The sequence below is a fragment of the Megascapheus bottae genome, chromosome 1 (genome assembly GCF_031878675.1).
Source record: "Megascapheus bottae isolate mThoBot1 chromosome 1, mThoBot2.hap1, whole genome shotgun sequence".
NCBI lineage: Eukaryota > Metazoa > Chordata > Mammalia > Rodentia > Geomyidae > Megascapheus > Megascapheus bottae.
In genome coordinates this window covers 5,377,503-5,398,286 of record NC_143509.1, presented here as the reverse complement: position 1 = coordinate 5,398,286, position 20,784 = coordinate 5,377,503, and the positions used below count along the sequence as shown (strand labels likewise).

The 20,784-nt window shown below is 40.3% G+C and overlaps 1 protein-coding gene and 1 pseudogene across 1 annotated transcript; both read left to right on the top strand.

Moving 5' to 3' along the window:
• The first annotated feature begins 7,168 nt into the window (after positions 1-7,168).
• LOC150068121 (olfactory receptor 7D4-like) lies at positions 7,169-17,997 on the top strand. Its single transcript, XM_090342383.1, has 2 exons — positions 7,169-7,282; positions 17,137-17,997. The coding sequence occupies exons 1-2, from the start codon at positions 7,169-7,171 to the stop codon at positions 17,995-17,997; spliced, it is 975 nt and encodes a 324-aa protein (XP_090198509.1).
• Positions 17,998-19,045: 1,048 nt separating this feature from the next.
• LOC150068120 (L-lactate dehydrogenase A chain pseudogene) lies at positions 19,046-20,039 on the top strand (annotated as a pseudogene).
• Positions 20,040-20,784: the final 745 nt, after the last annotated feature.

The following is a 20,784-nucleotide window of genomic DNA, read 5'->3' as shown; positions in this document are numbered from 1 at the left end:
GGCACAGGTCGAAACTTTCTTAATAAGGACCAAGAATCACAACAAATCAGACAAAGGCTGGATAAGTGGGACTGCATTAAACTGCAGAGCTTTTGTATGGCAAAGGACATAGCTACGAAACTAATCAGGAAGCCTATAGAGTGGGAGAAGATCTTCACCAACCAAACAACGGACAAAGGCCTCATATCTAAAATATATCAAAAACTCAAAAAATTGAATCACTCCAAAACTAACCTCCAAAGTAACAACCATCCCATTAAAAACGGGCCAAAGACTTAAAGAGAGTCTTCTCTGAAGAAGAAAAAAAATGGCCTATAGACACAAGAAGAAATGCTCAACATCTCTGGTCATAAAAGAAATGCAAATCAAAACAACTCTAAGATTCCACCTCACTCCAGCTACAATGGCCAGGATCAGGAAAACGAATGACAACAGATGCTGGAGGGGATGTGGCCAGGAGGGATCACTACTACACTGTTGGTGGGAGTGCAAACTCGTTCAACCACTATGGAAAACAGTGTGGCAGTGCCTCAAAAGGCTAAACATAGAACTCCCCTATGACCCAGCAATTCGACTACTCCACATTTACCCAACCACCAAGAAACAAGGACATACTAAACCCACTAGCAGAACAATGTTCATTGCAGCACTATTCACCATAGCAAAGATATGGAACCAACCTAGATGTCCCTCAGTTGATGAGTGGATCAACAAGTTGTGGTATTTGTACACAAAGGAATTCTATGCTGCTGTCAGAAAGAATGACATTGCCCCATTTGTTAGGAAATGGAAAGACTTAGAAAAAATCATATTAAGTGAAGTAAGCCAGACTCAAAGGAACTTAGGCTCAATGGTTTCCCTCATTCGTCATAATCAGTAGGAACCTTGGGCTCTACTAGCAGAGATTTGCAATAGAGCAAAATCTTGATACATAAGGCCATATAATGTGAAGCTAATTGACAGGACCTCCAGGATAGTGAAACAAAAGCCATATAATTAATGATTGTTGTCCTTAATGTAGTATGTTGTCTCTCATCTCCTTTGCTGTCCCTTGGTTATCTCATATTGGTATAGTATCTCACTTTGTTATCTGATATATTGAATTTATTGGTATTTGAATATTTGAAATTTGAAAGGGAAGGGGGGAAAACCAAGACGGGTGGGAGGTGTGGGGGGGAAGGGAAACTGGTACCAAGACATGTGAAAGGGTATCAATGTATGTGAATTAATGCACCTTCTATCTGGCAAATATCATGTAATCCTTTTACTAATTACAATAAAAATAAATAAATAAATAAATAAATTCTAAAAAAATGAAATATGTAATAAAATAGAAGAAAATAAAGAAAAGTAGATAGAAAATTGAGCAATAACTACACTTCTGGTGGGAGTGTAAGCTCATTCAATCACCATGGAAAGCAATATGGTGGTTCCTTAAAAGACTAAACATAGAGCTCCCATGTGACCTAGCAATTCCACTCCTTAGCAGTTACCCACTCATCCAGAAAAAAGGACATATTAAAGCCACTATTTTGCAGCACTATTTACCGTAGCAAAGACATGGAACCAAACCAGATGTCTCTCAGTAGATGATTAAGAATATGTGGTACTTCTACACAATGGAATTCTATGCTGCCATTAGAAAGAATGACATCTCCCCATTCACAAAGAAATGGAAAGACTTGGAAAAAAATCATTTTAAGTGAAGTAAGTTAGACCCAAAGGAACATAGGCTCAATGGTTTCCCTCATTTGTAATAATCAACACACACCTAGGACTCTCCTAGCAGAGAATTACAAAAGCTCAAAACGTAGGTACATAATGTCATATAGGATGAGTCTAAATGAAAGGAACTCTAGGATATGGAAACAAGAGCTTTACCTTATGTGATTGTTGTTCTTAATGTACTGTTATTCTCTTCTCTTTCGTTGCCCGTTGGTTAATGTCATGTTATTACTGTATCTGACTTTGTTACCTGAGATATTGTATATATGTTTTTTCGTTTATTTGAAATAGGAAAGGGAAGGGGGAAATAAGTGATTGGATGGGTTGGGGGAGGAAAATGGGGACAAAAACATGAGAAGGGATATCACTGTGTGAGAAGTAATGCACCTACTATCTGGCAAATGTAACTGTAACACCTCTATATATTACCCCAACAATAAAAAAATAATAATAAGTGCCGGGAGTTTGGCCTAGTGGTGCAGTGTTTGCCTAGCATGCACAAAGACCCAGGTTCAATTCCTCAATATCACATACCTAGAAAACGCTGGAAGTGGGGCTGTGATTCAAGTGGTAGAGCTCTAGCCTTGAGAAAGCCCAAGGACAGCACTCAGGCCCTGAGTTCATACCCCAGGACTAATAATAATAATAATAATAATAATAATAATAATAATAATAGAAAATTGAGCAATAAAAATATAACCAGAGGCCAGGAGTTTGGCCTAGTGTTGGAGTGCTTTCCTAGCATGCACTAAGACCCAGGTTAGATTCCGCAGTACCACATACATAGAAAAAAGCTGGAAGTGGTACTGTGACTCAAGTGGTGGAGCTCTGTCCTTGAGAAAGCCTAAGGAAAGTGCTCAGGCCCTGAGTTCAATGCCCAGAACTGGTAAAATATATATATATACATATATATATAAACACAATTAAGTATGCACACAACTAAAACTGGCCTAGGGCTCACTTTAGACTATATATCTAAGACTAAGCAGAATAGCAAAAAGAAAAATAAACTAAGAACAAAAATATAGGTTCTCCAACTTCTTTTCACGGGTGGGGGGCATGTTGTTTCTCCCAATATCAGATATAAAATCGCTTACTGGAGTCTCTGCTTTTGTGCTGTGATTGGCTGTCCTTGTAAGACAACCGGAATCAGGGTGGGGGCATGGGGGTGGGGAGGAGAGAATTTCTTATTAGACAGGAGAAGGCCTCTGTGGTATTTGGGCCTACCATTCCTTTTCCATTCTGTAATCTACATGTTACCTCATGGGAACAAAACCGTTTGGAGACTACCAGAAAGACAACAGGACAATTTAGTTAATGAAGAGATCTGATTATAATTCACCTATGGAGATGCAAGAAACTTTACATGCATTTCTGACTCCCTTCTCTGATTCCAGTCTTCATGAAAACTGTAGCCGATCTTCTGAGGAGAAATTGGGGACAAGGGAAAGCTTTGGTGATAACCCAAAGACAGAACGGGGGTGTCCTGGTAAAGAAAGATGGAATATAAATTCATGACAAGAGTGAGGTAACAAGAAAACTGAGTAAGTACCAGGCAAACCCTTGGAATGATGAGATTGGAAAGGGCAGATGCCCACATCTGCCAGTGAGGTCCCAGGACTTCAAGGAACTTCTCATCCTTACTAAGCTTATGCTTTGCCAAGCTCTGATTTCCTTTCTTTCTCTCATTTTCTAGAGCCCAGAACATCTTTCCCCATAAAGTTCATTTCTGGAAAGTCTCTAGCTTTCCCCCACTCTTTCCCAAGAATCAGCCTGTGGGTCAGCTTCTCTGTGTCCAATTATGCAATCATTAACCACCCACAAAAGATATATTGGACACCAGGTATTGATTAGACTTTATGTTTGAGGTATGTTCACTAAATACTTTGCTGGCATATATGATTTAAGATGTATTGTTTGACCGGGCGGGGTTGGGGGGGGGCAAAAAAAGATGTATTGTTTGTTTCCACTTAGTGTCCATAAGAAAATCTACCCCCAATGGTTTTTTCTTTCTTTTTTCTTTCTTTCTTTCTCTCTTTCTTTCTCTCTTTCTTCTCTCTCTCTCTCTCTCTCTCTCTCTCTCTCTCTCTCTCTCTCTCTCTCTCTCTCTCTCTCTCTCTCTCTCTCTCTTTCTTTCTTTCTTTCTTTCTTTGCCAGTCCTGGGGCTTGAAGTCAGGACCTGAGCACTGTCCGTGGGCATTTTCCTCAACAGTAGTGCTCTACCACATGAGCCACAGCCCCACTTGTGGCTTTTCTATACATGTGGTACAGAGGAATCAAACCCAGATCTTGTACATGCTAGACAAGCACTCTACCACTAGGCCAAATGCCTAGCCCATTATTCATAAGGCTAGTACTTAGAGGAATTCTAAGTGTGTGTGTGTGTGTGTGTGTGTGTGTGTGTGTGTGTGTGTGTGTGTGTGTGTGTGAAGGGCCTTGAACTCAGTGGCTGTGCCCTGTTCCTGAACTTTTGTGCTCTAGTATTCTATCTCTGGAACCTCAGCTGTATTTCCAGATTTTGGGTACTTAATTAGGAATGAATCTCACAGACTCCAGCTGGGGCTGGCTTTGACCCTGATTCTCAGATCTCAGCCTCCTGGGTAACTAAGATGGCAGATGTGAGCCGCTGACACCCAACTTCAGAGACTTATTTTTGCAGTGAATTTTGGTGTTAACCAACATCCTTATGTTCCGTGGGCTTCCATTCCTGAAGTTGTTGCCAACACACTCTCTTATTGTTCTTCAACAGTTTTGAATGTCTTGTTTGTTTCTATTTGGTTTTGTCTAGATCTATATGTTAGGATTGTTATATGGTTGACAAGCTGGTCTGAGTTATCCTGGAAAAGGTGGCACTCAGGCTCATATCAATATCTTACACGTGATAGAAAAAGTGGTCTACAAACTAAGCTAAGGCCCCTCCACCTTCTTCTTTTTCCAGGCAGATTCTTATGCTTCTAGGCTAACTTTGAGCGACTATCCTCTAACTTTTGAGTATCTAAGATGATAGGGTTCTGTCACCATGCCTACCATGATCTTAACTTCTTATTACATAGCCGACATTTTCATTTCTTCTACATTTAGATTGTCACAGGACCCAAGTGATATCCACACAATCATAAATAGTGACGCAAGAAATCCCCCACAACCCACAAATGGACAGAATTTACCCATGTAAAGGAAACATTAAGGATATGGAAAAAGAAACCTTTACAATGGGCCTTCTTCACCCTCATTCTCTGATCATCCCAGCAACTTCTCAATTCCCCTCCTCTACCAGCCCACTGAATACAGAGCACATGCACATTCTCTTCTCTGTGCATAGAAGTTTTTTGAATCCACAGATATTAACAGGTAATTTCTAGAATATCAGTCTACCAGTATTTTATGCTTCTGAGACCACTAGAAATTACCACTTATCAGAATGTAAATGTGCACTATTGTTTATGTCATAAGCTATGTGCATATTCTTCTAATTGGGTTTTAAATTGCCATTATAACATATGTTGTAAGTTAATTGTACTAATACCAATAAACTAGTGTGAATAAGGAAAAAAAGAATGTTTTTAATCCATATGTGTGGGTTGTACAAAGGGGTTTTGCTTTGGTACTTCAACAGCTTTTATTGTACTCTGAAACCTCACGTGCGCATTGTAGTGTGTGTGTGTGTGTGTGTGTGTGTGTGTGTGTGTGTGTGTGTGTGTGTGTACATGTTCACGAATGCTCATATGCACCAGTCCTGAAGCTTGAGCTCAGGGCCTGGATACTGTCTCGGAGCTTTGTTACTCAAGGCTACGGCTCTAACACTAAGGCCACAGCTCCTCCACTTCAGTCTGTTTTAGGGTGGTGCTTCAAACTGGAGGTAAGAATCACACAGGCTTTTCTAGTCCAGGACGTTTTGGAACTTCAAACCTCAGCTCTCAGCCTCCTGAGTAGCTAGGCATACAGACCACAGGCACTAAGCTCATTGTGGGTTGTTTTATTGGCATAATACTGCTTTCTCCTCTTTTCTATGTTGCTCATATGCTTTTTTTTCTCACTCCCTCATCTTGAAAGAGGTCATTTGGAAAGCATTGTCTGGGAGGAGCCATCCACAGCCAGCCAGACTACATATTGCATTCGAGCCACACAGGTAACAGACTAACCATGTTGTGTCATGAATATTGTTATGTCCATCAACACTGCCTGGGTTTAAGACGATATGGCTGATGACAGCAAGGACCCCCACTTGTTAGGATATTCCCAGCAAATCTTCAGATTTAGGAGACAGACGCTTGCTCCATGTTCTATAAACCCCACAAGACTGTTCCATGAGGACACCATTGCATTTCCCTATTCAGGCCTATTAGGTTTTGAATATTCCCGCTACATACACAAGTGCTAAAATAATTGTTGAAAGACCTTTCTGAGAGATGAGGTCCTGGGGAAGGGGAGGGAGGATGGATGGGGGGGGAGGAAGGGTGGGGAAAAATACTACTAATGTTCAATGAACAAGTAAGAAGCTAGAACCAGATAAACTTTGGGATGGGGAGAGCTGGGAGAGATAGGGAGAGCAAGGAAGGAGTGACTTTGATGAACAGGCATTGTGCTCACAAACTGATAGGGTTAATTGAAACCCCTTGGTACAGCTACTTAAGGACAAGTTAAAAGTATATTTAATATTAAAAGAATAACTTTCTGAGGGCTACTAATTAATACAGCCGAATAAATCAATGTCCTTTATGTCACTTAGGAGATAGCTATATAGGCAAACAACTGACAGATAGATAGGGATGATTTGAAATCTAAAAGTGGCTTCTACAAGAACTGTATTTATATAAAAAAATACTTCCATGACAAGTGTCGTATCAGAAAATAAAGATTGTTGCCATTGTAAATAAATAATACATCACTATTACACAGTTGATAGGATTAAAAAATATGGAGGTTATCAAAAGGGGCACATGAAATAACTTTCCAATATTCTACAAGGTTGTAACAAAATCAATATCTTTAAATTTCAAAAGGGAAATCAAAGAAAACACTGGTGATACACATGTCATCCAAGCTACTCAAGAGACTGAAAACTGAAGACCATGGTTCAAAGCCACCCCGGTCAAGAGAAGACTGTGAGATTCTTATCTTCCATGAGCCACCAAGGAGCTGGAAGTGGATCTGAATTAGCAAAATGCCTTAAGCAAAAAAAACTTATGGGCAGCAGCCAGGCCCTGAGTTAAAAGCCTCAGGAATACCACCAGGAAATAAAGACATCAAAAACTCAGGGAATATTAAAAAAAGGATATTTACCCAAATACTATAATGTTAAAGTGATTGGCTTTGCACAGCACTCCCGTGCGAAACAATCAGAGAAAGAAAAAGGCATCCCTGGGTGGGCATGACCACCTGAGCTACCAGTGGATATTGATTGAACTTTTGCTTTCTTGCCCCAAGGAGAACAGCCAGGGCTATGACCGCACAAAACCACATAGGGGAATCACGATTCCTCCTCTTGGGCCTCTCAGACGACCCTCAACTCCAGCCCATCCTCTTTGGGATCTTCCTGTCCATGTACCTGATCACCGTGCTCGGAAATCTGCTCATCATCCTGGCAGTCACCTCTGACTCCCACCTCCACACCCCCATGTACTTCTTCCTCTCCATCCTGTCTTTTTTTTTGTTACATAAAGAGATTTTTTAATTGTAATTAGTAAAAGGGTTACATGATATTTGCCAGATAGAAGGTGCATTAATTCACATACATTGATACCCTTTCACATGTCTTGGTAACCGTTTCCCTCCCCCCCACAGACCCGCCCCCATCTTGGTTTTCCCCCCTTCCCTATCAAATTTCAAATATCCAAATACAAATAAATTCAATACATCAGATAACAAAGTGAGATACTATACCAATATGAGATAACCAAGGGACAGCAAAGGAGATGGGAGACAACATAGTACATTAAGGACAACAATCATTCATTATATGGCTTTTGTTTCACTATCCTGGAGGTCCTTTTAATTAGCTTCACGTTATATGTCCTTATGTATCAAGATTTTGCTCTATTGCAAATCTCTGCTAGTAGAGCCCAAGGTTTCTACTGATTATGACGAATGAGGGAAACCATTGAGCCTAAGTTCCCTTGAGTCTGGCTTACTTCACTTAATATGATTTTTTCTACACTGTTGGTGGGAGTGCAAACTCGTTCAACCACTATGGAAAGCAGTGTGGCAGTGCCTCAAAAGGCTAAACATAGAACTCCCCTATGACCCAGCAATTCCACTACTTGGCATTTACCCAACCATCCAGAAACAAGGACATACTAAACCCACTAGTACAACAATGTTCATTGCAGCACTATTCACCATAGCAAAGATATGGAACGAACCAAATGCCCGTCAGTTGATGAGTGGATCAACAAGTTGTGGTATTTGTACACAATGGAATTCTATGCTGCTGTCAGAAAGAATGACATTGCCCCATTTGTTAGTAAATGGAAAGACTTAGAAAAAATCATATTAAGTGAAGTAAGCCAGACTCAAAGGAACTTAGGCTCAATGGTTTCCCTCATTTTTCATAATCAGTAAAAACCTTGGGCTCTACTAGCAGAGATCTGCAATAGAGCAAAATCTTGATACATAAGGACATATAACGTGAAGCTAATTGAAAGGACCTCCTGGATTGTGAAACAAAAGCCATATAATGAATGATTGTTGTCCTTAATGTAGTATGTTGTCTCTCATCTCCTTTGCTGTCCCTTGGTTATCTCATATTGGTATAGTATCTCACTTTGTTATCTGATATATTGAATTTATTTGTATTTGGACTTTTGAAATTTAATAGGGAAGGGGGGAAAACTAAGATTGGTGGGGGGTGTGGGGGGGGGGGAAACGGGTACCAAGACATATGAAAGGGTATCAATGTATGTGAATTAATGCACCTTCTATCTGGCAAATATCATGTAACCCTTTTACTAATTACAATAAAAAAATAATCAGGAAAGCAACTCCTTTCACAATAACCTCAAAGTAAATAAAGTAACTAGGAATTAGCTTAACTAAGAATGTAAAAGACCTTTTTTTAATAAATATATATATATTGTGATTAATAGAAGGGTTGCATGATATTTGCCAGATAAATGGTGCCTTAATTCCCACACATTGAAACCCTTTCACACGTCATGGTCCCCATTTCCCTTCCCCCCTCCCCCACCCCTCATCTTGTTTTCCCCCGTTCCCTATCCAATTTCAAATAACCAAATACAAATATATCCAATATATCAGATAGCAAAGTGAGATAATGTAACAATATGAGATAACCAAGGAACAGTAGAAGTGATGAGAGATAACATAGTACCTTTTGAACAACAATGATAAATTATATGGCTTATGTTTACATCATATTTTAAATGACAATTTTAACAAACAATGTTCAAGGAGGAAATCTCAAATTACATTCTCTGGGACTTAGTCTTTAGAACTTAATCCAAATTAGGCTAACGGTTTGTATGTCATAGGAACATAACAGTTTATGAAATAAAATATTAATTATAGAGTCATAGGTTTTTTTGTCTATATAGTTGTGTAATGGTATTTCCATTACCATGTCCATTGCTTTGGGTATGCAGTTATTGAGTCCTCTTTCTTGTACACTTTGGATTTAATAACCGCATATTAAGGATACCATGCACCTTTTGTTCCTTAGGTCTTGACTTGTCTCACTCAGCATGATTCGCTCTAGATTCATCCACTTCCCTGTGAATGCCATTATTTTATCTTGTCTGTTGGCTATGTAGAATTCCATTGTGTATATATACCACATTTTCTGTATCCATTAATCTGCAGTAGGGCATCTGGGTTGTTTTCATCGCCTGGCTATTGTGAATGGTGCAGAGATGAACATAGCTGAGCAGGTGTCTTTATAATATCTTGGGTCATGCTGTTCAGGATAGATGCCCAGAAGTGGTATGGCGGGATCATAGGGAAGGTCTATTTTCAGTTCTTTAAGGAACCTCCACACTGCTTTCCCGAGTGGCTGAACTAGTTTACAATCCCACCAGCAGTGCAGTAGGTTTCCTTTTTCTCCACAACCCCGCCAGCAACTGTCATTGTCTGAGTTCGAAATCTTGGCCATTCTTGTTGGGGTAAGGTGGTATCTTAGGGTTGTTTTTATTTGCATTTCCTTTATGACCATAGATGATGAACATTTTCTCATATGTTTTTCTGCCATTTTAATCTCTTCTTCTGATAGGTCTCTCTTTAGTTCCCTTGCCCATTTAGTGAATGGTTTATTGGGTTTTGGGGGGGATTAGTTTCTTGAGTTCCCTGTAGATACTGGATATTAAGCATTTGTCAGATGTGTTGTTGGTGAATAACTTTTCCCAGTTGGATGGCTGTCTCCCTACTTTTGCAACTATGTTTTTATCTGTTCAGAAACTTTTTACTTTTAGGTAGTCCCATTTATCGAGTCTCTCTCCGATCTGTTGTCCCCCTGGGATTCTGTTCAGGAATCGGTTGCCTGTGCCTATGAGTTACAGTGTCTCTCCTATATTATCTTGTAGCAATTTCACGGTTTCCGGTCTGACGTTGAGGTCTTTGATCCACTTTGAGTTAATGCTTGTGCGTGGCGAAAGGCTAGTGTCAATTTTCAGTTTTCTGCATATGGCTGCCCAGTTTTGCCAGCACCAATAATTGAATAGACTGTGTTTGTTCCATTGTACATCTTTGGCTCCTTTGTCAAATACAAGTTGCCTATAGGCAACTTCTATTCTGTTCCACTGATCTTCTGGTCTGCTTTTGATGAAAACTTTAAAACCCTAAAAAAGAAAATTAAAGCAGAACTAAGGAAATGGAAAAACCTCCCATGCTCCTGGATTGGAAGAATCAACATTGTGAAAATGACAATCTTGTCAAGGGCTATCTACAAATTCAACACCATACCCATCAATATCCCAATGGCATTCTCTAAAGAAATAGAAGAGGCAATCCAAAATTTCATATGGAATAATAAAAGACCCCCGTATAGCAAAAACACTTCTTAGCAGAAAGAACAGCGCTGGAGGAATTTCAATTCCAAACTTTAGACTCTATTACAGAACTATAATTATCAAAACAGGCTGGTTAGCACAAAAACAGGCCTGAAGACCAATGGAATAGAACTGAGGACCCAGATATTAAACCACAGACCTATGGCCACCTAATCTTTGACAAGGGAGCCAAAAAAATACAATGGAAGAAAGACTGCCTCTTCAACAATTTGTGCTGGCAGAACTGGTTAAGCACCTGAAGAAAACTAAAGCTGGATCCTTCTTTGTCACCCTGCACTAGAATTAACTCCAAATGGATCAAAGACCTGGAGGTAAAAGCTAACACACTGAAAACTTTACAAGAAGCAATAGGAGATACACTAGGCCTCATTGGCACAGGTCGAAACTTTCTTAATAAGGACCAAGAATCACAACAAATCAGACAAAGGCTAGATAAGTGGGACTGCATTAAACTGCGGAGCTTTTTTATGGCAAAGGACATAGATAGTAAATTAATTAGGAAGCCTACAGAGTGGGAGAAGATCTTCACCAACCAAACAACGGACAAAGGCCTCATATCTAAAATATATCAACAACTCAAAAAATTGAATCCCTCCAAAACCAATCTCCATAGTAACAACCATCCCATTAAAAAATGGGCAAAAAACTTAAAGAGAATCTTCTCTGAAGAAGAAACAAAAATGGCCTATAGACACATGAAGAAATGCTCAACATCTCTGGTCATAAAAGGAATGCAAATCGAAACAACTCTACGATTCCAACTCACTCTAGTTAGAATGGCCAGGATCAGGAAAACGAATAATAACACATGCTGGAGGGGATGTGGCCAGGAGGGATCACTACTACACTGTTGTTGGGAGTGCTAACTCATTCAACCAGTATGGAAAGCAGTATGGCAGTGCCTCAAAAGGCTAAACATAGAACTCCCCTATGACCCAGCAATTCTACGACTTGACATTTACCCAACCATCCAGAATCTAGGGCATACTAAATCCACTAGCACAACAATGTTCATTGCAGCATTATTCACCACAGCAAAGATATGGAACCAACCTAGATGCCCTCAGTTGATGAATGGTATTTGTACACAATGGAATTCTATGCTGCTGTCAGAAAAAATGACATCTCCCCATTCGTTAGGAAATGGACAGTCTTAGAAAAAATCATATTAAGTGAAGTAAGCCAGACTCAAAGGAACTTAGGCTCAGTGCTTTCCCTCATTTGTCATAATCAGTAGAAACCTTGGGTTCTCCTGGCAGGGATCTGCGATAGAGCAAAAACTTGATACATAAGGCCATATAGTATGAAGCTATTTGAAAGGACCTCCAGGATATTGAAACAAAAGCCATATAATGAATGATTGTTGTCCTTAATGTACTATGTTATCTCTCATCTCCTTTGCTGTCCCTTGGTTATCTCATATTGTTACAGTATCTCACTTTGTTATCTGATATATTGAATTTATTTGTATTGGGTTATTTGAAATTTGATAGGGAAGGGGGGAAAACCAAGACGGGGCGGTGTGGGGGAGGGTAATGGGTACCAAGACATGTGAAAGGGTATCAATATATGTGAATTAATGCACCTTCTATCTGGCAAATATCATGTAACCCTTGTATTAATTACAATAAAAATATAAAAAAAAGAAATCCCTCAATTGGGCTGAGAGGGATGATAACAGAAGGAAAGGAACTTGGGGCTGATATGGGAGAAATGAGGATCAGAAAATACAAATGTCCAGTTAGCCAGGGAGGATACATTCATTAAATAATAATAATTAAATGATCATACATTTATGAAATCCACTGAACGGGGCACTGAACTATTCTTGTGATATTCTGAATGGATACTAAGGGTAACATAAATGAGGTAACAAATATAATTTTATAGATGGAAACATTTGGTAGTATGCTCAGTTTCGCAGTGTCCATATTAAACATGTGATTTCTATAACTTTAAAACATGAGATACTTTTAAAATAATAAATAAAAACCAAGAAATTGTTTTTCCCTGTAGAAATCAAGTTATCTATTACATGTCCAAATATTCTTCAAGACAGTGAAGAGCCCTGTCTCCAGAGATTTAGTCCCTATTTAAATTAATAGTTCCTTTAAGGATTCCTTCTTATTTTCTTTAATCAAAACAAAAGGGAAAAAAACAAAAAGGACTATGTTCCCCTTGGAATAAATTAATTCCTCTCTCCCGGTAACAGCTACAATATTGCAAGAAATTAACCTAAATCTGTTTATCTATGATGTCATCTTCACTTTAACTCATGGGAACAAAATGGTTTGGAGACTAGAAAGATATTTTATTCCATGAAGACAATTATTTCATGAAATACAAATCATTTGATGAGGTCTTAATAGATTCATCGATTGACTTGCAAGAAACTGCACAAGCTTCTGATGCCCTTCTCTGAATCCAGTCTCCGTGAAAACCCTAGCTGAAAAAGATCTAAGAAGGAGTTGGGGAATAAGAAATCTTTAGTGGTAAAAGAAAAGAAGACAGAGCCACGGTAACCTGATAAACACAGGCAAAATGTAAATTTATGTCCAGTGAGGAGAAACAAGAGAAAAAGGACCAGAAGTGGGCTCACGTCTGCAGGTGAGGTCCCAGATCTCCAGGTAACTTATCATCCTCATGGAGCTCACGCTTTGGAAACTCTGATTGCCCTTCTTTCTCCAGCCTACAGCATCTTTCTCATGAAGTTCCTTTCTGGGAAGTCTCTTGCTCTTCTGCAAGAATCAGCGTTATCTGTCAGCTTTGCTTTATCCAATTATGTATTTATTAATCACCTGCTTAAAGATCCATGTGCACCATGTATTATCTATTGGGTTCCATGCCACTGGACTTCTTTGTTCTCTAGGCCTGAGCCTTGAACTTGGCACTGTCCTAATCTCCTTTTACTCAAGGCTAGCACTCTACTACTTGAGCTACAGCTCCACTTCCAGCTTTTTCTGTCATTATTTGGAAATAAGGGTCTCATGGACTTTCCTTTCCCATTAGTGTCCATAACAAAATCTAGCCAACAATGGAATTATTGATAAAGAAGAATTCCCCTTTATGCGTGTCTGTGTGTGTGTTGTATGTGTGTGTGTGTTGTGTGTGTGTATGTGTGCTTGCATGTGCATTGCCAGCCATGGGGCTTGAACTGTGGGTCTTTGCACTGTCCCTGAACCATACCAAGTGAACTACAGCTCACTTGTGGCTTTTTGGTAATTAATCAGGAATGATAATCTCATGGATTTCCCTGTCTGAGCTGGCTTCACACCCTGATCCTTCAATTGCAGCCTCCTAGTAGCTAGAATGCCAGCTTGAACCACCAGCACCCAACTTCCCTCACTTAGGTTTGCACATGCACACTGGCTTCAGTGTACACAGAATGGTTTTCTATGTATTCCAACTGGAAAAGGGGGTTTTGCTGTGGTATTTCCACAAAGGCATATATTGTGTTTTGATCACACTAAACCCCGCTGTAGCTCTTTCTTTGGCCCATAGCCCCTTCTTCTGATTTCAACAGAGTTTAGTGGCTTTTATCTTCATCTTCACACATATTCCATGTTAATCCCACCATTACTTCCCTCTCTCTCTGGCTTGTCTCCACAAACAACTACATTCCTGATATATTTACAGATAGATAGATAACATGTAGATTGATCATACATAATAGAAATTAGATGCTAAGAAAAATTATAATTCTAAGAGTGACGTTTTCCTTACCTTTAATGTTTCCAATAGAGTAGCACTTGTCTCCCTGTATAGAATCCTGAAAAGATTAGATTTCTTTAATGGGTAAACAAGATTGAGATAAGCCTACTATTTATTATCTTTTTTGATATTTCATTCTAATTAACAGAAGGGTTACATTATATTCAACAGATAGAAGGTGCATTACTTCACACACAGTGATGCCCTTTCTCATGTTTTGGTCCCAATTACCTTTGCCTCACCCCTGCCCCTCATCTTCTTATCCCCTCTTCCCTATTTATTTTTACATCTCACTGTATAAATATTAAGTGTCTAGGTAGGAAACGACAACTGAAAACTACACATATTTCACAGTTAACTGTCAGTTTGTCCATTGACTTGGACATAAAATTTAAGATTTCATTGTAATTCATAAAACTTTGTAAGAGAAGATAGCATTAAAGATAAATGAAAAAGAAAAAAAACAAAGATAAAAACTAACAAAGACACAGTTCAGTAGGTAATGGACCAACAGACAGACAGATAGATACACAGATAATAGATGGGCAATTACATAGATATATCAGAAGGTAATACAAAAACACACAGATAGATATATAACTAACCAAGAGACAGACAAAGGTAGATAGATATTACACAGAGAGATATACACAGGCATACATACATAGGTAACAGTACACACATACACAGAAACTGAGATATCACAGTAGCCTGGTACATACATGATAGACAGACACATACATAAATAATAGACATACAGTGGGTTGGAAGGTGGGTAAGAAGATAGCTAGCTGAGTAGGCAGACAAATAGATACAAAAACACAAAACTGTGGAGAAGAGAACACATGTACCATTTGTCTTTCTGAACCTGGATTATTTAGCTTCCAGTCATTTTCCTCCACAGGATGGAATCCATTGTTCTTAACGGCTGAATACTATTCCATTGTATGTCTGTTTTTGTTCTCCTTTCATCCAAGGACAGCGGGGCTGATTTCATTCGTTGTCTCAGCCTAAAATGCCTGTGCCTTCCTTTCCTACTCCATCTTTCCTCCCCCCAGCACAAATGATTTCTATTTCCAAGAAGATTTTCCTCCCGAATGCTGTCATTCTGATTTACACAGCTTCCATTGCATGAGCATAAAAGATGTAGACACTTGTAATTGTTCTGGAGAAGACAAACACTAGTGTTCAAACCCTAAGATTTCTTTGTAAATATTCCACACAAACTGCTCTTTCAGAGCCTTCAGCATATAAATCATCTTCATCCAGTTTACTATTGCATGATCCATTAATTCTGCTGATTTCCACACAATATGTTCCTGCTCCAGAGCATGAAATCCCATGCAAGTGATGGATGGTGTGTGTGTGTGAGACTACTTACTCAAGGCTACTATGAGATCCACTGTCATCCTTTTAGTGCTACAAAAAGGAGATAAGACTCTGACAGACTTTTCTTACCCAGACTGACTTACAACCCCAAGCCTTAGCTCTCCATTTCCTGAGTAGCTAGGATTACAGGCATGAATTAAATGTGCTAAGCATAGTGTAGGTTATTTTAATAATGTTGTGTTCCTTTGTCCTCATTTCTGTGCAGCTGGTAGTCTCTTTTTTACCCTCTCTCATATTTTGGAATAAATAACCTAGAAGGAATTCTCTGTCGGGAGGCATCCACAGCCATGTTGACCAGCCATGGTATATTCCATCCACACAGGTGACAGATGTGTTGTGTTGAGAACAGCTCAGCCCACACGGCCTGGACTCCAGGCAATGAGGCTGAATGACATCCGGGAACTCCATGCACTGAGATCTTCCCCACAAATGCTCCCCTTCCTGTGATAGATGCTCGCTCCATGGCCTGCACACAACGGGAGGACAACTCGATCCTATTGTATGGTGAACATTCCCGCCACCAGGAAAATAGGTAAAAGAGTTAATTGTACCTGAGAGTTGAAAGCGCTTCCTGAATGGTGAAGGCAGTGGAAAAGGTGGACAGAGAAATGGAGAGAAGAAAGGTGGGCAAAATCATTCCTAATATTCAGTGTACAAATGTGAAGCTGGAACTGAGTGAACTGAGGGAGGGGTTGGAGTGGGGGGAGTTGTGGTGACATGGATGAAATGGTCTTTTACTCAAAACCTGATCATTGAATTGCAGCCCCATTGTACAAGTAGGTAAGAATAAGGTTTAGAAAAATACATTTCATAGGGACTGCAGCACGGCCTACTGATAGAGTGCTTGCCTAGCATGCACGAACACCCGAGGTTGAATTCTCAGTACCACACACATAGAAAAAACTGGAAGTGCTTCTGTGGCTCACTTAATAGTACTCTAACGTTGACAAAGCCAAGGACAGTGCCCAGGCCTTGAGTTCAAGCCTCAGGACTAGCAAAACACAAAATTTCACAGTCAGTGAATACAAGACAGGGATATTTACCCACATATTACAATATGAAAGTGAGTGGAGCCAATCTTGGCTGTGCAGGTCAACCTAGGAAACAAAAAAGGCATCTGGCATGGGAAGGGCATGACCACCTGAGCTGGCAGTGGGCATTGACTGAACTTTTCCTTATTTGCCCCAAGGAAAACAGCCAGGGCTATGACAGCACAAAACCACACAGGGGAATCACCATCCTCCTGCTGGGCCTCTCAGATGACCCTCAACTCCAGCCCATCCTCTTTGAGCTCTTCCTGTCCATGTACCTGATCACTGTGCTCGGAAATCTGCTCATCATCCTGGCTGTCATCTCTGACCCCCACCTCCACACGCCCATGTACTTCTTCCTCTCCAACCTGTCTTTTGTGGACATCTGTTTTTCTACTACTACCATCCCCAAGATGCTGGTGAACATCCAGACCCAGAGGAAAGACATCTCCTACCCAGAGTGCCTCACTCAGGTGTATTTCTTCATGATTTTTGGTGGAATGGATAATTTCCTATTGACTGCGATGGCTTATGACTGCTTTGTGGCCATCTGTCACCCACTGAACTACCCAGTTATCATGAAACCTCACTTCTGTGGCCTCCTGGTTCTGGTGTCCTGGCTTCTCATTTTCTGCATCTCACTATTCCATGTTCTACTGATGAGGAAATTAACCTTCCCCCCGGGAACCACCATCCCCCATTTCTTCTGTGAACTACCTCAGGTTCTCCAAGTGGCCAGCTCTGACACCCTCATCAATGACATCTGGATGTACTTGGATTTTGTGCTGTTCTGTGTGTTTCCTGCCTTAGAAATCTTCTTCTCTTACCATCAGATCCTCTCATCTTTAATGAAGCTGCCCAACACAGCTAGCAAGCATAAAGCCTTCTCCACCTGTGGCTCTCACCTCTGCGTGGTCTCCTTGTTCTATGGGACAGGACTTGGGGTTTACCTCAGCTCTGCGGTGTCCTCCTCCGCCCACAGAAGCAAGGTGGCCTCGGTGATGTACACAGTGGTCACTCCCATGCTGAACCCCTTCATCTACAGCCTGAGGAACCAGGACGTGATGGGGGCTCTGGGGAGACTGCCAGGCAGAGTGGTCTCCTGTCTTGATGGATTGTGAACCACAGAACAAAGTAGTCCACTGCAAGAGGTAAGACTAATTGGCTGAATATCAGCATCATTGATTCTTTTCCTTCATTATAGGGTATATATATATATATATATATATATATATATATCCATCTAGAAAATATATATGAATTCAAGAATACTGTGCAAAGCCCCTATGGCTTTGTCTGTCTATATGTGGACATCTGTCTTTGAAAGAAATTTACTTGCTATACTTCAGAAGAACAACTTCTGTTTTCAGTGTGAATTTTCCTTAATATTCCCATTTGGCGAGGTGTTATACAAATTCTTCTGGCCATTTCTAATTGTGCATAGAAAGCACTTATCACAGTCCGAGGTTCCACAGTATCCCCTTAAGTTATCCCCTTCTATATTAAATCTTCCTCCTAAAACAAAAAACTTCTTCTTCCTTCTCCACCTCCTTTTTCCTTCTCCTCCTCCTGCTCCTCTTGTACTTCTGCTTCTGCTGCTACTTCTGCTGCTGCTTCTTCCTCTTCCTCTTCCTCTTTTACTGCACTGGGACTGAATTCAGTCTCTCAGCCTCCTGAGTAACTAGGATGACAAGAGTCAGCCACCATGCCTGGTGGGTGTTTTCTAAGCTGACTTCATCGAAATCCAGCAATCGGGCCAAGGAGAGCAGTAACAGAAGGTAAGGAATTAGTGGCTGATATGAGAGAAATGAGGATCAGAAAATACAAATGTCCAGTTAACCAGGGAGGATGCATTCATTAAAAAATAATTAAATGATCATACATTGATTAAATCCACTGAACAGGGCACTGAGCTATTCTTGTGATATTCTGAATGGATACTAAGAGTAACATATATGAGGTACCAAATATAATTTTATAGGGTGCTGGGTGTCTCAGTGTGCTGCTGACCAAACAAAACATGGGATTTTTATCTATAACTTCCAAGTATAAGACACTATTAAATAATGAATGAAAATCAAGAAATTGGATGGAGCGGCTCTTGCTGAGTCCAGATCTGCCCGCCGTGCACCTCCGACTCCCGCCCATCATGCACCCTGGAGTTCCAGTCCTTCCAAGTACAGAATGGAAGGTCTCAAGGATCAGCTGATTGTGAATCTTCTTAAAGAGGATCATGTCCCCCAGAGCAAGATTACAGTTGTTGGGGTTGGTGCTGTTGGCATGGCCTGTCCCATCAGGAGTTGGCAGACGAGCTTGCTCGTGTTGATGTCATGGAAGACAAACTGAAGGGAGAAATGATGGACCTCCAGCTCAGCAGCCTTTTCCGCAAAACACCAAAAATTGTCTCTGGCAAAGACTACTCTGTGAATGCAAATTCCAGCCTGGTTATTGTCACAGCTGGGGCCCGTCAGCAAGAGGATGAAAGCCGTCTTAATTTGGTCCAGCGCAATGCAAACATCTTTAAATTCATCATTCCTAATGTAGTGACGGACAGCCCAAACTGCAAGTTGCTTACTGTTTCCAATCCAGTGGATATTCTGACCTAGGTGGCTTGGAAGATAAGTGGCTTCCCCAAAAACTGTGTCATTGGAAGTGGCTGCAATCTGGAGTCAGTCTGGTTCCATTACCTGATGGGAGAGAGGCTGGGAATTCACCCTTTAAGCTGTCATGGATGGGTTCTCATGGAGACTCTAGTTTGCCAGTGTGGAGTGGAGTGAATGTTGCTGGTGTCTCCTTCAAGAATCTGAATCTTGATTTAGGCACTGGTGCAGACAAGGAACAGTGGAAAGAGGTTCATAAACAAGTTGTTGACAGTGCCTATGAGGTGATCAAACTGAAAGGCTATACGTCCTGGGCCATTGGACTGTCTGTGGCAGATTTAGCAGAAAGTATTATGAAGACTCTTCGAAGAGTTCATCCAATTTCCACCATGATTAAGGGTCTCTATGGAATAAAGGAAGATGTCTTCCTTAGTGTTCTTTGCATTCTGGGACAGAATGGAATTTCAGATGTGGTGAAGGTCACTCTGACTCCCGAGGAAGAGGCTCACTTGAAAAAAAGTGCAGATATGCTTTGGGGAATCCCAAAGGAGCTACAGTTTTGAAGTCTTCTATGTACCACTTCACTGTCGAGGCTATAAGAGAATTTTAGTCGGGGATTATGCATGTTGTCCCATACTGATCTGTGACTAAAGCAGTAGCATTATAAAAAGACCTGGAAAAAGTATCCATTTCCTGAAATTAGGACTAGGACTGGTTCAGGAAAACATGCAGCTGTATTCTGATGGTGGATGGGTCCTGTGTAACTGTAAAAACTGGTAAGTGTAAACAATTTTACCCTCTCTGAGACACCACTGCCAATGAATGGTGCATAGTCCCTAATTACCCTTCAAACCAGATATGTTACTGTGTTCTTTGTAAATCACCAAAACACCTAGTTCCAAATTCTTTTCCCAATCACACTTCCTGGGATGGGTTGTATAAATCCATTTTCGCATGTCACATGCATCATTGATTTAAAGGATATTTTATGTATTATATATCAATAGTGTGCATTGCATGTTATGAAAAAAGCTACAGATGAACAGTGCAAAAACTATCCAAATGTCATAGGAAAACACCAAATAAACTTTGAACAGTGAAAAAAATCAAGAAATTGTTTTTCCCTCTAGAGATCAAGTGATCTATTACATGTCCAAAGATTCTCCAAGGCAGATGCCAAATCAGCATGGCTCCAGAGATTTCGTTCCTATAGAAATTAATAGGTCCTTTGAGAATTCATTGTTATTCTTTTTATCAAAACAAAGGAAACTGTGTTCCCCTTGGAATAAATTAATTCCTCTCACCCTT

What these genes read in the sequence shown, in the direction of transcription:
- LOC150068121 (XM_090342383.1), top strand. Translation starts at nt 7,169, where the DNA reads ATGACCGCACAAAACCACATAGGGGAATCACGATTCCTCCTCTTGGGC. An exon ending in TGTCCATGTACCTGATCACC is followed by an intron (nt 7,283 to 17,136) that starts GTGCTCGGAAAT and finishes ATCCTCTTTGAG; the next exon opens with CTCTTCCTGTCCATGTACCT.